Here is a 20,148-nt window from a genome sequence, read left to right as displayed (position 1 = left end):
CATAATAGAGTCCCTCTCTCTTAGTACCACGCCCAATGATCTCCTTGGTGAGAATGTCCTGAATAAGACAGAAGGTAGGATACATAAGCACAAGACAATTAAGATCAGAAGTTATTTGGCTTACGGAGAGGAGCTTATGAGACAAAGATGGGACAAGTAGTGTATTAGGCAGCTGCAATGTATGTGTTAATATCATTGTGCCTGCACCAGTAACTGGGGAGACGACACCATTAGCATTGGCGATATTGGTACGTCTTGGTAAGGATGTTTGGATGAAATCTTGAGCATCAAATGTCATGTGATCAGTAGCGCCAGAATCCAGTAGCCATGTACCACATTCAGCATCACATGGTGAATTAAGACAGACACAACCACGGTTACCTGGATCTGAGGATGAAGAACTGTGAGGTTGTGACTGTGGTGTAAAAGATAGGTGAGGCTCTGTATTAACCACTGCTGCAGTGCCAAGGGCCACTTCTTTACTAGTTGTATCACGGCGTTTTTTTGCCTGAAGATCGTTCCACCAATCTGGGTACCCATGCAGCTTGAAGCAATTTTCACGCGTATGCTTTTGATTTCCACAATGAGTGCATTTTAAGCCTTCTGTTGATGCCCGAGATTTCTGCCTCCCATGATGTATATTAGAAGTAGAGTTGATTGGCCCAAGGCGCAATCCCTTGGTGGCGAGAACAGCCCCAGAAATATTCTCGTTGTCATTGATCATAACAGTCTGGCGAATTGCCTCACGGCGAACATGAGCATATGCTTGCTCAACAGTAGGGAATGGACGAAGTTGCAGTACATCTCCTCTGATTTTGTCTAGTCTGTTGTCAAGACCATCCAAGAAAACATACACCCGGTCTTCTTGAATAATAGTATTATACTTGTGAATGTCAACTGCACATTCCATTGGATTAGGACGCCGAAAATCAATCTCACGCCATAACCCCTGAAGGTCATTGTAGTATTGTTCCAGAGTTTCTCCAGCTTGTTTGAGCTGTGTCACACGATGTCTCAAGTCATAAACCTGAGATGTATCACTTCCATCAAAATAAGTAGTAGCAATGGAGTCCCAAACCATCTTTGCAGTAGGGAACCGCATAAAATTCCCTATTAATGAGGGATCCATCGAGTTAATTAGCCATCCTTTGACAATGGCATTATCTGTACGCCATTTACGAAAGGCAGGATCTGTTGATGATGGTTGTGGAAGATCACCATTGATATATCCCAATTTGTCTTTGCCTGAGATGTACATCTCGACAACTTGGGACCAGAGGGCATAGTTGGTGCCATTCAACTTGATGCCAATCGGAGCAGCAGGAGACTCAGCAGTCATGGTCGGTGTTTGGATTTTGCTAAGAGCCTCAGTGATTTGCGTGGTAAATTCTGTAAACATAGACTCTGGTTGAGGTATAATACCAGCTTCTGAAGTCATGGTAGGCTAGGGAAAGAATGTGACAGAAGAGAAAGAAAAAAAAATACAAAGACGAGTATTAGGGTTTTTTTAAGCAGAAAGAAAAGGTAATATGCTCTGATACCATGTCAGAATATTTCTCTTTATTTCTGAATGAATATTAACATAGTAGCAGGTTACATATTTATACTACCAGAATAAATCTTCTATTTTTGGTCTATACATATTTGGTTCCTATAATTATGCTACACAGAGATGGAAGGATATCTTTCCATCTCTGTTCCTATAATATCTCCTATTCTTACCATCTTTGTTCCTACAAGATCTGCTATTACACATGTGTTACAGCTCACGCCAACAAAATCAAGTAAATAATCTACTTGACTTATGATTCAAGTCTTATTTTGATCGATCGGAGTCGGGTTTTAAATCTAAAATAATAATTACTTGAATAACAAATAAAAAAAAATAAAAAGGTTGATCTTATACATGATAAGAGTCATGCACTGTACACACGAGGAAGATTTGATAGTACCTTATATTTTAGTCTTAGACAGCAGAAATACAGCAAGTAGCAATACTGCCTGATAAGTTTTCCGTTTTCTGGGAAATATACTACACAATAAATTCGCTTACCGAACCAGCCCGTGATAATAATAATAATAATAATAATTTTCTAATATCTAATTGGATGTTTTCTTTCTTTCTCGTGTTCGTCAGTCCAAAGGAAACAGTCTGCGCAGCCAACTTCGACGTCCAAATCATAAAAGAAAACCTTCATCACAAGAAAATCTCGTTAATGGCGATTGCAAAATTGAGAGAGGGTCGTTAGCATTTTTCTCTACATCTAGATCCATGCCAAGATTTGATCAAATACGAAAGAGAAAAGGAAGACCCTCCGATTAAAACAAAACGTAAATTCACACATACGTATATCGATAATATTAATATATAGTTTTAATATCAAATAAAAAATAATTTCAATTTAAAATCTTAAATCTATCTATCCTGTAACGTATAATTTACAACGTGTGAACCTCCTTAAATTAATTGTTGAATAAAGACCTAGAAAGAGAAAACAATACTATATAAAAAAAAATGCACTTATTCTCTGCGCGCGGTGGCTAAGTCTATTTTGTGTTTTTTAATGGAATGAAATAAAATATCCTGCTTCTAGAAGACAAGAATACATGTAGTTGTACACAGCAGAAGGAATGTGGAATGCAACTTTCGTATAATGTATAATAATAATAATAATAATAATAATAATAATAATAATAATAAGGAAGATAGCAAGCTATAGATTAATTAGTTGACAATCACGAAAACGCGACTTTTGACTAAGTTGCCTTGTCTGCCATATATTATATTATATTGTGATCGCAGTTCTCCTTTGAACAGAGAGGATCACGTTATATAAGGCGACTGGAAAGTATTGTTGCTGGAAAAAAAATCAAGACAGGTCCTGAAGGAACCAAAATCTCATTAATCCAAGTCCACAGGGCCAAGAACCAAGAGGTTTTGCTCATTTCAGCCTCCACACTTTCGCTTCTTCTTGGTAAGTGATTCATAAAATTAAGTTGCCTCTCGAAGAATACTTCTCTTTGGATATGCATGGGATTTGTTTGCTTTATGTTTTAAATGGTGTGTGGGTGGTGGAAATGGCTTTTGGATGGAAGGTTTTTCTTCATCTGAACTGCAAAACTCTATCGAAACACAGTCGTTTTGCATGCAACTTCTTTACTTCTTCTTTTCAAATCACTGCCTGAATGGACACCATACAGTGCATGCATATCTTTCTTTTGTTGAACGAACTTGCTCGGACACAAAAGAAACAGGTGTCTTCGTTGGTCCACCTTGCTTTCCCGCATGGGTTCCTCTTCATGACAACCCTGTACTCTTGCAGAATCTATATATACCATGTTGTAGATTTCTAGCTGCTTGTAGTCTTTGTCATAAGACCATCATCAAGCTTGCTAATCCCTCAGAGCAGGCAATCAGTAAGATGACAGTACTTGCTAATGATCTTCCAGATCGAGGGTTCCAAAAGGATTGGAAATATATATAAGTTCTGTGATCCAAAATGTCAAGAAATTTAATCAACATTTGATACAAGAGGTGAACGAGAATAGCAAATTGTGTATGCAAAAGGCATATTTTTTGTCTACTCCACTATTTCAAAACAGGGGTGGAGGGTCAATCTTGAGAAGATTTTGAAGATGGCGCGTGTAGAAGTTTGAACTTTAAATTAGCACCTCCGTTATGAAATATTGACTTTCTAGAAAGCCACGAATTCTTCTTTTTCAATCCATTTTTCACTCGTTTGTCCAGCTTACTATTCCTTTAATATGCAGTTAAACTAAAATACGATGACCTTCTAGTCCTGCTTGTTATTTAAATCAAATGATTTATTGCTTGTTGCCCACGTCAGTTCAAGAAGGGTTTTCTTGTTGAAGAGTGTTCAAACGTATTTGTAAAGAAAGTATTTGAAAAGGGTTAATGATCAACGTGCTCTTGGGATTTTCTATTATGAATATTAATCCATCCACTGGTGTGTTTCAAATCTTCCTAAGAACTCTGAATGCAACTACAATTTTCCCACTTGGTTGACATGGTTGATTAATAATGGGGAGTACATGTGTTTTGCAGGCTGCAACATAAATACTGTAATTTTGAGAGCAGAGGGGAGTCCGATTTAATATCTGGTTCAGGATGATGGCTGAGGAGAATGGCTTGGGTGGTGATGCAAGGATCCATGAAGCCACCAGCTCTTCACCAGTCAACGATGAAGGGAGGCACCTTGGCGCTAACGAGAATCAAGAACAACATGAGAAGAGCAAAGAACATGAGAATACTAAATCAGTTCCATTTTTTAAGCTCTTCTCGTTTGCAGATTCCACTGACTATCTGTTGATGTTCTTGGGCGCAATTGGTGCAATTGCGAATGGCATGTCCATGCCTCTCATGACTTTACTGTTGGGAGACGTGATCAATGCATTTGGAAGTAACCAGTTTGGCAATGACATGACCAGTTTGGTTTCCAAGGTATAAAAAAGTGGTGCCATGCTTCAAGCTTTAAGTACCAGACTAGTTTTTATAGTTTTTGTTACTAGAACCACGCTTATAGAATTGGACTTAATACATAACATCTGTTTGCATTTTCTCCACGAAAGTTAGGTTGTAATTTGAGATTTGACATCAGGAATTTTACCGGCCCCCCTGGTGTTTCTTTGTTGATATGTTTGAATTGAAAATATAAATATTTTACTGATGGTACCTGCAAATATTTCAGGTCTCTCTGAAGTATGTATATTTGGCTATGGGTTCTGGAGTAGCCGCCTGCTTTCGTAAGTATACCTCACTCTTAAAATCAAAATGAATTTTGTGCAAAGCATTGTGATTAACCGGAAAAACCTGTGTTTGGTTCTTGTCAGAGGTGACTTGCTGGATAATCACAGGGGAAAGACAGGCATCGCGTATAAGGAGTACGTATTTGAAAACTATATTGAGACAAGACATTGCTTTCTTTGACAAGGACACTAATACGGGAGAGGTTGTTGGTAGAATGTCCGGTGACACTGTTCTTATACAAGATGCAATGGGTGAAAAGGTATTATTCTGCTGCAATGGAAAGAACCTCACCTAAAGAAAAAGTGCGATGATTTTTCACAAGACTTTATATGCATTCCCCATGTGAAATAATACTGCTTTTTTTCAGGTTGGAAAATTTCTGCAGCTGATGGCCACATTCGTAGGAGGCTTTGCGGTGGCATTTATTAAAGGATGGTTGTTAGCCCTTGTCATGCTATCCGCTATTCCCCTCCTAGTGCTAGCCGGAGCAAGCATGGCCCTTTTTATATCCAAGATGGCAGCTCGTGGACAGAATGCTTATGCAGAAGCCGCAAATGTAGTGGAACAGACAATTGGAGGAATCAGAACTGTATGTTTCATTAAGAATAAGAGTGCTTAGAACAGAACATATCAGCTTAATGTTTTCCCTTCCGTAAACAGTCTAATTTTTCTATCAATTTATTGTTTGATCAAACCATGATGATATTCCTTTGGTATTCCAGGTTGCATCATTTACTGGGGAGAAGAGAGCTATAAGTGTTTACAACGATCTTCTTCTTACTGCTTACGGATCAGGTGTGAAAGAGGGCATTTTTTCGGGATTTGGTGTTGGTATGGTTATGCTCATTGTGTTCTGTAGCTATGCCATGGCTGTATGGTTTGGTGCAAAGATGGTGTTGGAAAAAGGATATAGTGGGGGTGCAGTGATTAATGTGATTGTTGCCATTTTGACTGGTTCCATGTAAGTTCCGTTCTTTAATTTATTGCATATGCAGTATGATTGCTTGGAAGTTGGAACTATAACTTCTTTGATGAATTCTTTTGCTTATTACTCGCATTGCTGTGTGAATTTCATAGGTCTCTGGGACAAGCTTCTCCCTGCTTGAGTGCTTTCGCTGCCGGTCGAGCTGCAGCACATAAGATGTTTGAGACCATTGATAGGAAGCCAGAGATAGATGCTTATGATATAAAAGGAAAAGTATTGGACGACATTCACGGAGACATAGAATTGCGGAATGTGTATTTCAGTTATCCAGCCAGACCAGATGAGCCAATATTTAGTGGATTCTCTCTTTCAATCCCGAGTGGCACAACTGCAGCTTTGGTCGGGCATAGTGGAAGTGGGAAGTCAACAGTGATCAGTCTGGTAGAGAGATTTTATGATCCCCTAGCTGGAGAAGTTCTTATAGATGGCATTAACATCAAAGAGTTTCAACTTAAATGGATTAGAGAAAAAACTGGTCTTGTCAGCCAGGAACCGGTGTTGTTTGCATCTAGCATCAAGGAAAATATTGCATATGGGAAGGATGGAGCAACAAATGAAGAGATTAGAGCTGCAGCTGAACTTGCCAATGCTGCCAAGTTCATTGATAAACTACCTCAGGTTCTTAACAACTGCCTGTTTGTTAGCTAATTGAAGTTCTTGTTTGATTTTTATGATTACATGAATCGGTAACCGACCAACAATTTTCATATTTGCGTCCAGGGTCTTGACACCATGGTTGGTGAGCATGGAACTCAGCTTTCAGGTGGACAGAAGCAGAGAATTGCAATAGCCAGAGCAATCTTGAAGAACCCTCGGATTTTACTTTTAGATGAAGCTACAAGTGCACTTGATGCAGAATCTGAGAGGGTAGTACAAGATGCATTAGACAAGATTATGGTTGACCGAACTACTGTTATTGTTGCCCACCGATTGACCACTGTGAGAAATGCTGATATGATTGCTGTAATCCATCGGGGAAAGATGGTTGAAAAAGGTATATATCTCACAGAAATCTCCACAGCACAAGACATGCATTTTCCAGCATGCTATTCACTTGTTAAATTGTTCAGGAGTTAGGACTTGTTTTTTCCTTCACATGCTATCATTTTCTTTAGAGATTTGAACTTTTATAACATAGTTTTGGTAATTTTACTAGCACTTTTGCCAAGAGAAAGCAAAAAAAAAAAAAAAAACCAGTGAAATGCTGCTCATTATTACATGATGCGTCAGTGATAGAGTCAAAAGAGAAACATGTTGATGTATATGTCAATTGAGCAGGTACGCACTCAGAACTACTTGGGGATCCTGATGGAGCATACTCTCAGCTTGTACGCTTACAAGAAATAAACAGAGAGTCAGGACGTGAAACAGAAGTCAGTTTGGAATCATTTAGACAATCAAGTCAAAGAAGATCAGTTCGACGATCCATGAGTAGATCCATAAGTCGAGGATCGTCAATAGGTAGCAGCCGCCACTCTTTCTCCCTTCCATTTGGTTTGCCTACAGGATTCAGTGTCCGTGAAAATGCCTATGAAGATCCAGAAGATATTCTACCACCAGAAGATGCTCCAGAGGTCCCACTTAGCCGCCTTGCCTCTCTCAACAAGCCAGAAATCCCAGTTCTTATAATTGGTACTATTGCAGCATGTATCCATGGTACAATACTACCAATCTATGGCACACTAATGTCCAAAGCAATCAAGACATTTTTTGAACCAGCGCCTATACTAAAAAAGGACTCGAAATTCTGGGCATTAATGTTTATGACGCTTGGTGTGGCTGCATTTGTGGTAATTCCAGTGAGATCGTACTTCTTTTCAGTGGCTGGGTGTAAGTTAATCCAGCGGATTAGATCAATGTGTTTTGAGAGGGTGGTTAACATGGAGGTTAGCTGGTTCGATGAGCCTGAGCACTCAAGTGGGGCAATTGGTTCTAGGCTCGCAGCAGATGCTTCAATAGTCCGTTCTCTGGTGGGAGATCAATTAGCTGCTATTGTTCAAAATATTGCAACAGTAACTTCAGCTATGATCATTGCTTTTACTGCAAGCTGGCAACTCGCACTTGTTATCCTTGGATTGATCCCTCTGATAGGCATCAATGGAGTTATCCAAGTGAAGTTCATGAAAGGATTCAGTGCGGATGCAAAGGTATGCCCTTAAAGCTAATCAGCCGGTATTTTAGAAAAAAAATTAAAGAAATATAGTTGAATTCATTGTCCATGTGGGAACTGCCAAACTGCCACATCCACAGCTGCTATTTTATTTTGCTAGAAGGTTTAGGGTGCGGGGTTTTTTGATAGCATAATTTTTCGTTTTATAAATTTCCTATAACTTATAAAAGCTAGTCATTGTGACAAATTAAACTGGTTTCTGTAGATGATGTATGAAGAAGCAAGTCAAGTGGCTAATGATGCAGTTTGCAGCATAAGAACAGTTGCTTCTTTCTGTGCTGAAGAGAAGGTGATGCAACTTTATGAAGGCAAATGTAGAGGTCCCATGAAGTCGGGAGTGAGGCTGGGATGGGTAAGTGGTGTCGGATTTGGGGTGTCTTCTTTCCTACTGTACTGTTTCTATGCGACTAGTTTCTACGTCGGAGCCCGGCTAGTTGACGCCGGCCAAATAACATTCCAAGATGTCTTCCAAGTGAGTATTTATGACGTTTCTTTAAGCTTGCTCCCTAGAATTTTAGACCTTCTAGCAGGAAAATATAGTTTCAAACGATATTGAGGTACTTGTTCTCGTTGCAGGTTTTCTTTGCTTTGACGTTGGCATCTGTCGGAATTTCTCATTCAAGCACGTTCACTACCGATACCACCAAAGCGAAAAATGCTGCTGCTTCTGTATTTTCAATCATAGACCGGAAGTCAAAGATAGACCCTAGTGACGAGTCGGGAATAACATTAGAAAATGTGAAAGGAGAAATTGAGCTTCGACATGTGAGCTTTAAGTATCCAACCAGGCCAGATATTCAAATCTTCCGAGACATTAACTTGTTAATGCGTGCTGGGAAGGTATGTCTTCTACGGTGTCATAACTTCTATTTGTTTCAAGCATTTAGCATGTCAGAAGCTATATTTATTGGACTGAATTTCTTTCAGACTGTTGCTCTGGTTGGAGAAAGTGGGAGTGGGAAATCAACAGTGGTTGCATTGTTGCAAAGATTTTATGATCCAGACTCAGGTCGCATCACACTCGATGGAACTGAGATTCAAAAGCTACAATTGAAGTGGTTTAGGCAGCAAATGGGGCTCGTAGGGCAGGAGCCTGTTTTGTTCAATGACACAATCCGTGCCAACATTGCATATGGGAAAGGAGGAGATGCAACTGAGGCAGAAATTATATCTGCAGCAGAATTGGCCAATGCCCACAAGTTCATCAGTAGTTTACATCAGGTAGGGTTTCGTCATGTTTATTACTTGGATTGTCCATTGATCAACCACGAGTGAGGATATAATGCAGAAACACTCACCAAATTTTTGTTTCCTTTTGACAATGCAAAATGCAGGGGTACGATACTGGAGCAGGAGATCGTGGAATCCAGTTATCTGGGGGGCAGAAGCAAAGGGTAGCCATTGCCAGGGCCATAGTGAAAAATCCAAAGATTTTACTGTTAGATGAGGCTACAAGTGCATTAGACGCTGAATCTGAAAGAGTGGTTCAAGATGCATTAGACCGTGTCATGGTAAACAGGACTACAGTTGTTGTAGCCCATCGATTATCCACGGTCAGGAACGCAGATTTGATCGCGGTGGTTAAAAATGGAGTTATCGTAGAGAGAGGTAGGCATGAGTCTTTGATCAAAATCAAAGATGGTTTCTATGCCTCATTAGTGGCACTTCACACCAGTGCAAAAACTGAATGAGCAGCTCGCACAAGGAAGTTCCTCGCCCTTTTCTACAAACAAATGGAGCAAGTAAATCTTTTCTTAGTGTTTCTTGTTTTTTTTTTTTAAGAGCTTCTATGTATTTTCAGGTAAATGAATAAGAAAAAGGCAAACAAACTGCTAATAGTAAAAATTCTTTGTAAAATGTCGCAATTCTTTTCATCTTATTAAGAAGGAATGGAGGCAAACTTCTTTGTAATATGGAGATCAAACATCATGGATGACTGATCGAAATCAAGTTCCATCACTATGATTTTGGTTGTCTCGGTTGCAATGAAAAATGAATGTACAAAATACTTCAGAAGATCAATGAAAATGATGAGACTGATGGGGTTTCTACAATACATGGTTTTGATATGGCTGTTCTTGAAAGTAGACCAAGAGGAATACTACGGGTGTAGCTCAGATTTAATCTAGTAAACAAATGGAAAAACTACCGACATGCACATATTATACAAGTGATTTTGTTTAAGAAAGCAAAAGGAGCCACACGCCATGCTCTGTATACGTCAAGTCGAGACATTCTTTTGCAAACAATTGTGTAATGACAAAGAACGCTGCCCTAGCTTAAGTTTCTACAATGATATTCACTTGCGTATATAGGACATTCTCAACGAAGTCCAAGCTCCAATGATATCCCCATTTTAATGGTGTTTGAGACCACTGCAATCCCTCTTGGGCTGCGTGTAGCGCGAAGAATAATATGTTTACAGCCCAGCCTAGAGCTTATTCTATAAGAACATAAATGTGAGCCAGAGAGAAACAATGCCACCCACACGATACTGTGTCATCTACTTCCCCTGCTAGATGTGTGCAAGAAACTGGAACAGAGGAAGAGAAACTCATCATCTTCACTTTCATCACTCTGTGAAACAAGGTCAGTTTTAGAAACATCATTGTTAATTACTTTCGCTTTGTCTGAAGATTTTCCATATTAGCATTAGGTGTTTTCCCTATCTCTAAATGTTCTTTGACATTTCCCCGGTCCACCTTTGCTCTCTTCGCCTGTGGTTTGACTTTGATGATCATACTTGATGGCCGAGCAGGTGGATTCTTCCTCCCAGCTGCCTTACAAATGCACCTGTCACTTTCCAAAGCATGATGAATGAGGTATTCAAGCTAACCAATTTTATATCAGACGGGAAAAATGCCAATTTGGTCAAAAAGAAGCTGGTTACTCGGGGCATTTAATTTCCTATCATGGGGTGGCTATGGATCCAGGAGAATATCTTCCACGATGACATGGCCTCAACCAACCACGGTGAAGGAGACTAGGAGGACTTTTGGGGCTCACGGGTTATTATAGAAAGTTCATCCACCACAATGGCATTATTGCTCAAGCATTGACCCGCATGCTCAAGAACGACTCCTTTAGGTGGACTCCAGCTGTAGAACAAGCTTTTGAAGAATTAAAAATGGCCATGGCATCCGGACCAGTGCTGGCTCTTCCAGATTTCTCGCAACAATTCATCGCGGAATGTGATGCCTCTGGCTAGGGTTTGGGTGCGGTGCTTATGCAAGGAGACCGACCAATTGCTCTTTTTAGCCAAGCTCTGCATGGGAAGAATATATGGCCTTATCTACGTATGAGAAGGAAATGTTGGCTCTGGTCAAGGCAGTTCAAAAATGGCGTCCATATCTCTTTGTTCAAAAATGGCTGCTCAGCAAAAATGGTTGGTGAAGCTCTTGGGATTTGATTTCCAAATTCACTACAGACAAGGCAAAGAGAACTCTGTTGCAGATGCTCTGTCCCGAAGGTTTGGCATTCAAACATGGGCCATATCTTCTCCTATTCCTAGTTAGGTGGATCCATTAAAAGCCGAGATCTTGGCTAACCCCAACTCGCAGGACTTGGTGAAGAAAATCAAGGAGGGAGAAGCTTTAGGTCCATGGCTATTCAAGGAAGGAATAATTTTCTTTAACTGTTAAATCTATCTCTTGCCAACATCTGACTTCATTATTCCTGTAATCAAGGAATCTCATTCCAGCACTCACGAAGACCTCATGAATCTTCCAATTCCGTGTCGTGTGGACAGATATCTCCATGGATTTTGTTGACGGTTTGCCAACATCAAGAAGTAATTCTACCATTTTTGCGGTGGTTGACGGATTATCCAAATATAGCCATTTTATTCCCTCCTACGGTAGCTCGAATATTTTTCTCATATATTCAAGCTTCATGGCGATACATGTTGACAGACAAGAAAAACAATATTCTGACTTAACCTATTGTGTTGGTGGTAGCTAAGAAAATAATATTGATATAAATTGATATATATATTGACAAATATATAAAATATTCTGAAACTTAATTTATCAAATTGACGGTATTTAAGGAATCAATATTGATATTAAGTTGACAGACATTTTAAGAAATTTTCTGAGACTTATAGTACCGTGTTGATGGTAGCTAAGAAAATAATATCAATATAAATCGATATATATTGACAAACATGTAAAATATTCAAAAACTTAGTTTATTGTGTTGACGGTAGCTAGGAAAATAATAGCAATATTAAGCGATACATGTTAATATACATGTCAAGAAATGTTTTGAGACTTAGCCTACCATATTAAGAGTAACTAAGGAAATAATATCAATATAAATTGATATATGCATATTTATAATATTAGCTAAGAAAATGATATCAATATTAGGTGATATGTTGACAGACATGTTCTTAGACTTAGTTAACTGTGTTGACAGTAATTAATGAGATAAATTAGAATTATTCAATGAATTACAGAGAATATTTATAATAATATTCAGTGAATTACATAGACAATGATTAATATGGTGAATAAAATATAAGATATTTAGTTTTTTTTTTTTTTTATGGATAATGACTAAGTAGATGAATTAAAATTATTCAGTATGGTGAATAAGATATTTAGTTATTTTTAGAGATGATGAATTAGAATTATTCAATAAATTACATAGACGATAATTACAATGGTGAATGAGATATTTAGTCACTTTTATGATTAGTGACTAAGGAGATGAACTAGAATTATCAAGTGAATTACATAAACGGTGATTGTAACGGTGAATAAGATATTTAGTTATTTTTAAAAATGATAACTAAGGAGATGAATTAGAATTATCAAGTGAATTACATAAACGGTGATTATAATGGTGAATAAGGTATTTAGTCACTTTTAAAAATGATAACTAAGGAGATGAATTAAAATTATCAAGTGAATTACATAAACGGTGATTATAATGGTGAATAAGGTATTTAGTCACTTTTAAAAATGATAACTAAGGAGATGAATTAGAATTATTCAGTGAATTACATAGATGGTGATTATAATGATAAATAAGATATTTAGTCATTTTTACAAATGATGGTTAAGGAAACTAATACAAAACTTGTTTTAGATAATTAAGAAGTGATTGATTTGATTTATATTATGAATTAATAAATTTATAATGTGGTTGAAAAAAATTAGAATCATTATAGCTATTTAGTTGATTATGTTAGTTTCAAGAAATATGGTTATGAAATAATAACTTGATATATAATTTTACTTTTAAAATAATATATTTCTTGCAGGTCCATCTCATTCCACATGGCCACATTAATATTAGTCATTAGCTTTTATTTTGCTAGGTATATAAACTATGCTATTTAAGTATTATGTAATTATAACAATTTTTTTTAGACATGTTTAATTATGTAACCTTACTTAAATTTTGAAAATCAAATTCTCTTGTGTTCAATTCCTTTATGCATCTATTAAGTCAATCTTATAGTAAAAATAAGGAAATAAAAACAAATATAATTGATTATCAATGAATTATAAGAGATTTTAATATATTAATGAATGAACTGATAATATGCTTTAAATATTTATGTAGTGATTATAAGATTGTGTTTTATATAGGATGTGATAAGATAAAATTTTAAATAGATTCTCGTATAGCAAAGATTTTGATAAAATTTTATAAAATCTGATAAATTTTTTAATAGAGGTTATTCTAGAAAAAAAAATATAAAAGTGAAGATTTGGTAACATTGTGAAACAATTGAGTACTGAAATGTGTTGAAATATTTATAGTGAAACGATATAAGGGTTAATTAATATTTCTCCAAATAGAAAAAACACGTGGAAATTAAGAAAGATGCTTTAACGGAAATATGATAATAAATGATTGATGAAAAGGAGAATAAAAGAATACATAATTCATTGATCAAGATACAAGAGAGTGCAATGGCATGTAATATATAAATTGGTGTCGAAGTAAAGGGGATGATAAATAGAAGTGTTATTGAACACGTTAGGAAAGTTAATGGATATATACATGCATGCATGCATGCATACATAGTTTTAAAAAATAAAATAAAAAGAAATTAAGTTTAATTTAAAGGTTTTTTTTTAGTAATTTAGTCCAGATTTAATAATACATTAGAAAAAAACATTAGTTTTTAGACTTGATTTAGTAGCCAGCCCAGTATAATATTCAGATTTCAAGTTTTAAACGGGTTGTTTACATCAATTTTTTTTTTAAATTAAAATAAAAATTAACAACTTACAATCAAGTTTTTAATCAAATTTTACCATCTCAACCGAATAATCATGCCAACTTATCAGGTAAATCAAATCACATTTTTTTGTTTTTCTATAATTTTTTCAACCTAGCTTAATGACTCGCCAGTTTCAAAATTACTATAAAAGCTGTCCTTAGATGATGTCAATGTGTTGGTGGCAATGGTACGTGGCTCAATGAGTGATAAAATTGCAATGGCAAGATTTCGGAGTGAAGGTACAAGATTTTAGTTAACCCAAAAACAAATCATCAAATCCCTGGCAACATCAGTACTTCAACTGGCACAATCTACACCATCCAAAATTCAATAAAGTTAATCTCCCCGTCAGTGTTGAAAAACATCCATGCCCAACTCTCAAGCAAAAGTGTGGCAAACTGAAACAGCACGAGCGCGCCAACACCCACCAACACCAACCATACACGTCAGCATCCTAAGTTTTCTAACCAATAAGAAATTGCCACGACGTTTCAAGTTCCCCTAACACGTAACCGTCAAGATAGTAACTGAAATCCAAATCCAAGACAAAAACACTACAAACTTCTTCGAATTCAATTTTTAGAATTTGGGTGCCTACCACTGTTTTTTTTTTTTTTTTTTCAATGGAGACTGCTCGCAATATTATTCCTCGGCCTGTTCTTCGCTTCCCTGGAACCAGAATGGCTACTCACCGTTTAAGCTTGCCTCCTAACGGTCTAGGTACTGGAGAATGCAGAATCTCATTTAGAAGCAAACGTTATAATGGTATTTCGAGCCGTGAATTTTCCGATTCTGAGCATTTAAAATACTATGTGTCGCCAGCGAGGTGTGGTGGAAAGAAAGAGAAGAGTAAAAAGAAGCAGCTTAAGTTGATGAGAAGATTGTCCAGGGACTTGCCCATTTTTTCCTATGCGGTCTGTGGCGAAGAGGGCAACGGTAGTTTGATTGGTGAAGTCAAGGAGAAGATGATTTCGGTGAGTGTTAGACAAGTCTTCTTTTCTTCTTTTTCGTTGTCAATGTGATTATTTTACCAAGCCATTCATGCCTTGGGTTTTTTACTTTATTATTATTTGTTGTTAATTTACTCCCATCTGTCTGGTGTGGATATTGAATGCTGATGTAGCACTTATTGAATGCAGGAAGCAACAGAGATTTTGATTGCGGAATTGCGAAACCGGAGGTTAGAGCGAAAGGAACAGAAGAGAAAGAGAAGAGAAGAGAGGGCATCGTTGATTAAAAATAGGCCCAGGTGTGACTCTGGATCGTCGCCGTCGAGCTCTTCCTCTTCCGGGTCATCTTCACCTGAGTCAAGTGATGATAGTGATTGTAGTAGAGAGGTAGTTTCCATGAAACAGATGAGAAGCAATGCTTTGAATCCTTTTATGGAGATTGAATCGGCAAATGCCATTAAAGAAGAAGCAACTCAAGAGGATCAGCACAGGGATACAGTATCAGGGGCTAAATCTAATGATTCAAGTCCTCAAAATCTCAGTGACGGCGCTCAGATCGGAGCGTCTGGGAGGAAGATTGAGATATGCATGGGTGGCAAGTGTAGGAAATTGGGAGCAGCTGCTCTGCTGGAAGAATTTGAAAGGAAGATGGGAATGGAGAGTGCTGTTGTTGGTTGCAAGTGCATGGGGAAATGCACAAATGGTCCTAATGTCCGGATTTTCAACTGTACTTTTGAAAATGAAGACATGAGAGTGGAGGATTCTATTAAACCCCAACTTAATCTTCTATGCATCGGAGTTGGTTTGAAAGATGCGGGTATTCATTGGTCGTCATCTTCTGGGCAATGATGGCAAAGACAGGAATCATGCATGTCTGATGGCACCTTCATGAGGAGACATATTTAACTTTTTTCCTTGTGAATTAATTTGTTTAGTTCATTTTTGGCGTCTAACTGCAATTGTGCTGCTGACTATCTGCATAGTTTCAAAAAAAAATAAAAAATGAGAGGAGGAATAAGAAAACCAGGCGGCTTCACGCCTTCATGTAATGAGAACGATGAGCACTGGTTGAAATTTAATTAGCAGCATGAAAATCAGAAGTTTTTCTCTCCTCTTATTTTCTTTTTTTCTTTCCTTGCCTGCAAATTCATATTCTAGCAAGTACAACAGCAATGAGCTTCTAGGTTGGGGTTACCTGGTTTCTGCCCGTTTATCAGTGGGAGGGGCAACTGCGGGAGCATCCAGCAAGCAAAATCTTGAAATTTGCCTGAACCAGCACTGGTCCTCTGCCCAGGCTTCAAGCCAAGAAATGAATGGCCATCTCAGGGGAAGAACCGCATTCCTGGCAATGCATCAGCATACTTGTGCCTACTACAACATCCTACTAGCTTTGGCTGAACGACTTGAGTGCTAAAAATATATTTATGGAATTGCGTACATTGCAACTTTTTAAAAAAAAAATATTAACAAACAAAGCGATAGAAGATTATGGTTTGTACCACTTCACTTTGATCAATTTATCTGTGGAAAGAAAGTTGAGAGGTCATATAAGCATTCTAGGTTGCAATCAAGCACCTCTTTCAAAAGATTGAGTTGAGAAGTTGACATGCCCCTGCAATCTATGTTGTTCATATTGGAAATGCATCTCTTCAGTTCAACACAATGGAGTACAAATATGCTTACACGAATTTTTAACATTTACCTCATACCTACAAATATACAAGTGAAACAACATCGCAAGTCATGACTGAGTTGGCAGGAAAATGGAAAAATATAGGTAAATCTGGTTGAAAGCAGAAATCTTTCTCTAAGAGAATGCTGACATTCACAGGTTATTACCATAGCTACAGTGATTGATACACCAAGGATCCAGGATAAGTCTATCACTGTGACCATGCACGGGCATCAATTAACCAGGGAGACATGAATTTTAGTCAATCAAGGCAGCTCCGATGATAACAACCAATTGCCAAAAGAGAAAATAGAAGAATTAAAGAAAGATACTTCTGAGTTTTGCATCAAGATAAATATGTTATACTGTATAAGAGAGAGAGGTCTATAAGAACTCAAGACCTTTCTCCCAATATCTGAAAATGAACTACAAGGAAAGAGTCAACAAATCACAAGTCCAAATCTAAATTAATCAACGCATGGATTCATCACTAGGACAATGTGTCTTTCTAGTCCAAGATGGACGCAGAGAAGGCTAAAAACAAATAGAATGGACTCCATCTACACAGGAAGTATACTGGGAAGCACCAAAAGGGAGTGTTCAAAAGAAATAAACAAAAATAGTTGTGAAAGAATAAGAAATTCAAGATGTAAAAATCACCTAACCCCAAAACTTAAAGCAAGGGTGGTCCACAGAAGCCTCCTGGTTTGAAAATGCACACAACATGAGAAAACCTTTTCCTTTAAAGATCCCAAATTTAACTCAATAAAAGTTGAGATTACTTTGTCTCTCTGCAGATGCATCTCATCGTCTCATCTAAGGCACAAATTCATGCAGCTTGAGTAATCCCATCCCTTCCCTAAAATTTAGCCTTTGCCTGGTTCTTTGAATCCAGGTAGAGGTGTTAGACATCAAATATAGTTATTGCTCCCTAGAGTAGAGCCTGCCAAACAGGCCTCTTTCAAAACAAAAATAAACTCTAATACTGTCCAAGGACAGAGGTGGTAGCTAGATTCACAGCAAGAACTATGTGATCACTATTCACTTGTTATATCTACTGCAGCAGTCTGCTAGGCCTTTCCCCAAACTAATCCTTAGCCACAGACATAAATGAAAACATATAGTTTAACTAATGATTCATAACTTTCTTGGTTAGCTTCTATGTTCTCTTGGTCTTAGTTCTCAACTGCCCAACCACTCTAATGGATTTTTTCCAAACAGAACTCTGATGGTTTTTTATATTGATTTACTTTACAAGCATGTCAAGAGTTATTTCAGAATTCATCCGTCAGCAAGATCAAGAAATTAAACTCAACATAATACCAACAAGCCCATTCATTCTGAAACTTGAACCAATAAAAAAATTCTCATCAAGAATTTTGTGGTCTGGGGTCCACCTTCTGGTTCAGATGAGATATCAAGTAAATAAATCCAACACTGTTAGAAGTCATTTCAGGAGATCTATTCCAAATTTCATAGCAACTTAAAGCATTCAAATGAATAAGTGTTGGTTGCGAAACAAGAATCAAAGTATTCTTATGCCACATGAACTGATAAAAGACCATGTATAGGGTTTATTAATAACAAAGTGCATCAGTAGAATAGACAAAAAAAAAAAAGTTCTGGGATAATACATTGGACTGCCTCAAGATTTTTTCTTCTTTTTTCTGAAAAACATTTATCAATAGTAAATCCAATTTAAATTTCTCATGGCTATGTTTTAAAGAAACTATCAGGCAACGCAACTATTATTAATTTAGCTGGCCCAAATGTCCCTTTGGCTAAAGTGCACAGATACACAGAAAATTCCACGTTATGATAGAAATAACATGCTCCATTACTGTTTCAAGGCATACCTTCTCACTCTGGATAAAACGTTTTGCGAATCAGTAGATTCTCAGAAAGACGATTTACAGCATCCCTAAGCTTGCAATAATCCTCAGACTTGTTATAAACCTGATGAGAAATCCTAGCATACGCTGTTATAACCCCATCCTTATCTTTCACTCCCTCCTCGCCATCTTTTAAACCCTGATAATGTATCGGAACCTCAACCCCATGACACTCACGTAAATGCGATCTTAACCTTAAAGCATCATCTTCACTTGAAACACGCAATCTCGAAGGCAGACCAACCATGATCATTCCCGCACACATCTCCGGTGAAGAACCAAGATTTGTCCCCCATGATTCGGCCAGCATTTTCCCCATCTTAACAACCTCCTCATGATTCCTCTTCATTATCCCCTGAATCCCATCCTCAAATCGATTAACAAACTCCAAAGCTGCCGGCACCACTAATTGTGAGCTATAATCCCTAGTCCCAATCCACGCACTCTCTATCGGCAATCCATTTCCATACTCATGCGAAACAACCGGATGGTGTACATCAAATTTCGAACTCGCTGCTTTCTTACAATACAGAAAAGCAACCGATGGGGGGCAAAAGAACCACTTATGCAAATTACTGACATAAAAATCAGCCCCGATTTCTTTAACATTTATTTCAACACTACCAATAGCATGAGCTGCATCAACAAAAACCTGATCCACACCTTCTTCTCTGCAAATTTTAACCAGCTCTTTTACCGGAATAACAACACAGGGCATCGACGTTATATGATCAATTATCGCTAACCTAATCTTTTTACCGTTAGATTTGCCTTTCTCTATTCCTCTCTTAAACTCCGAAATTATCTCCTCGTTCGAAGTAACCGGAAACGGTAACTGAATCTCGATAACAGAACCCCCAGCACGCGTGACGTAAGCTTGAATCGATTTTTTAACAGCTTGGTAAGCACAGTGGAGCATTAAAACGGTATCGTTTTTAGCAAAATTACCTTCAGCGAAGGCACGGCCAATTTGTTGAAGGACGATGGCGGCGGCAGTGGTGGCATTATCGACAAGGGAGATCTCGTCGATGTCGTCAGCATTGATGAGGTCTTTGATGACAGTACGTGAGTGGAGAATTCCTTTACGGAGAGTGTTGAAGTAGAAGTCGTCAGGTTGTTGAAGGAACTGGAGCTGCCAGTTCTTTTGAGCAGCAAGTACGGATCCGGGGCAGCTACCAAAGCTACCGTTGTTAATTCGGGCTACGTTAGGGTTGTGGTGAGAGAATTCATTGTGGATTTCGTGTTCTGTTATGGAGAAGCTGACGCGTGGTTTTTTGGAGACCTGCGTTGGCGTTGTCGACAACGAGTCGCCGCCGTTTCGAGCATCTTTGGAGTTTTCTTGCATTTTTACTTTTTTTGAGAGGAAGAAGGCATAATACAGAGAGAAATGAAAGAAAATATAGGGATTCTTTTCTGTTGAAAGAGAGAGGGCGTTCAGTACGGCGAGGGGCTGTTTTTTTCCCCGAGGTT

General features: G+C 37.9%; 3 protein-coding genes across 6 annotated transcripts; 2 read left to right on the top strand and 1 right to left on the bottom strand.

Annotated features, from left to right (window-relative positions):
- Nucleotides 1-2,833: 2,833 nt before the first annotated feature.
- LOC118044491 (ABC transporter B family member 11) lies at nucleotides 2,834-9,977 on the top strand. Its single transcript, XM_035052789.2, has 13 exons — nucleotides 2,834-2,975; nucleotides 4,067-4,462; nucleotides 4,710-4,764; nucleotides 4,852-5,027; nucleotides 5,136-5,357; nucleotides 5,491-5,729; nucleotides 5,846-6,371; nucleotides 6,474-6,747; nucleotides 7,032-7,900; nucleotides 8,129-8,395; nucleotides 8,500-8,763; nucleotides 8,851-9,144; nucleotides 9,258-9,977. The coding sequence occupies exons 2-13, from the start codon at nucleotides 4,130-4,132 to the stop codon at nucleotides 9,612-9,614; spliced, it is 3,876 nt and encodes a 1,291-aa protein (XP_034908680.1). The 5' UTR covers nucleotides 2,834-2,975; nucleotides 4,067-4,129; the 3' UTR covers nucleotides 9,615-9,977.
- A 4,762-nt stretch (nucleotides 9,978-14,739) lies between these two features.
- On the top strand, nucleotides 14,740-16,231 carry LOC118044490 (diacylglycerol O-acyltransferase 3). The gene is made up of 2 exons (XM_035052788.2): nucleotides 14,740-15,138; nucleotides 15,304-16,231. The coding sequence occupies exons 1-2, from the start codon at nucleotides 14,788-14,790 to the stop codon at nucleotides 15,961-15,963; spliced, it is 1,011 nt and encodes a 336-aa protein (XP_034908679.2). The 5' UTR covers nucleotides 14,740-14,787; the 3' UTR covers nucleotides 15,964-16,231.
- LOC118044488 (L-cysteine desulfhydrase) lies at nucleotides 15,605-20,148 on the bottom strand. Of its 4 annotated transcripts, XR_012169247.1 has the most exons (4): nucleotides 18,643-20,148; nucleotides 16,614-16,635; nucleotides 16,310-16,524; nucleotides 15,605-16,089 (listed from the first exon to the last, which is right to left on the bottom strand). XR_012169247.1 is itself a non-coding variant. In XM_035052786.2 (2 exons), exon 1 carries the CDS (start codon nucleotides 20,021-20,023, stop codon nucleotides 18,647-18,649), a length of 1,377 nt encoding a protein of 458 aa, XP_034908677.1. In that variant the 5' UTR covers nucleotides 20,024-20,148; the 3' UTR covers nucleotides 16,643-16,823; nucleotides 18,643-18,646. The 4 variants fall into 4 exon arrangements, 1 of the variants encoding a protein (XP_034908677.1); XR_012169245.1 differs by having other exon boundaries at nucleotides 16,310-16,635; XR_012169246.1 differs by lacking the exon at nucleotides 16,614-16,635.

This window comes from Populus alba, chromosome 2 (genome assembly GCF_005239225.2).
Source record: "Populus alba chromosome 2, ASM523922v2, whole genome shotgun sequence".
In the NCBI taxonomy this organism is placed as follows: Eukaryota; Viridiplantae; Streptophyta; class Magnoliopsida; order Malpighiales; family Salicaceae; genus Populus; species Populus alba.
Note: the sequence above shows the minus strand (reverse complement) of the source record. Positions and strands in the feature narration are given on the sequence as shown.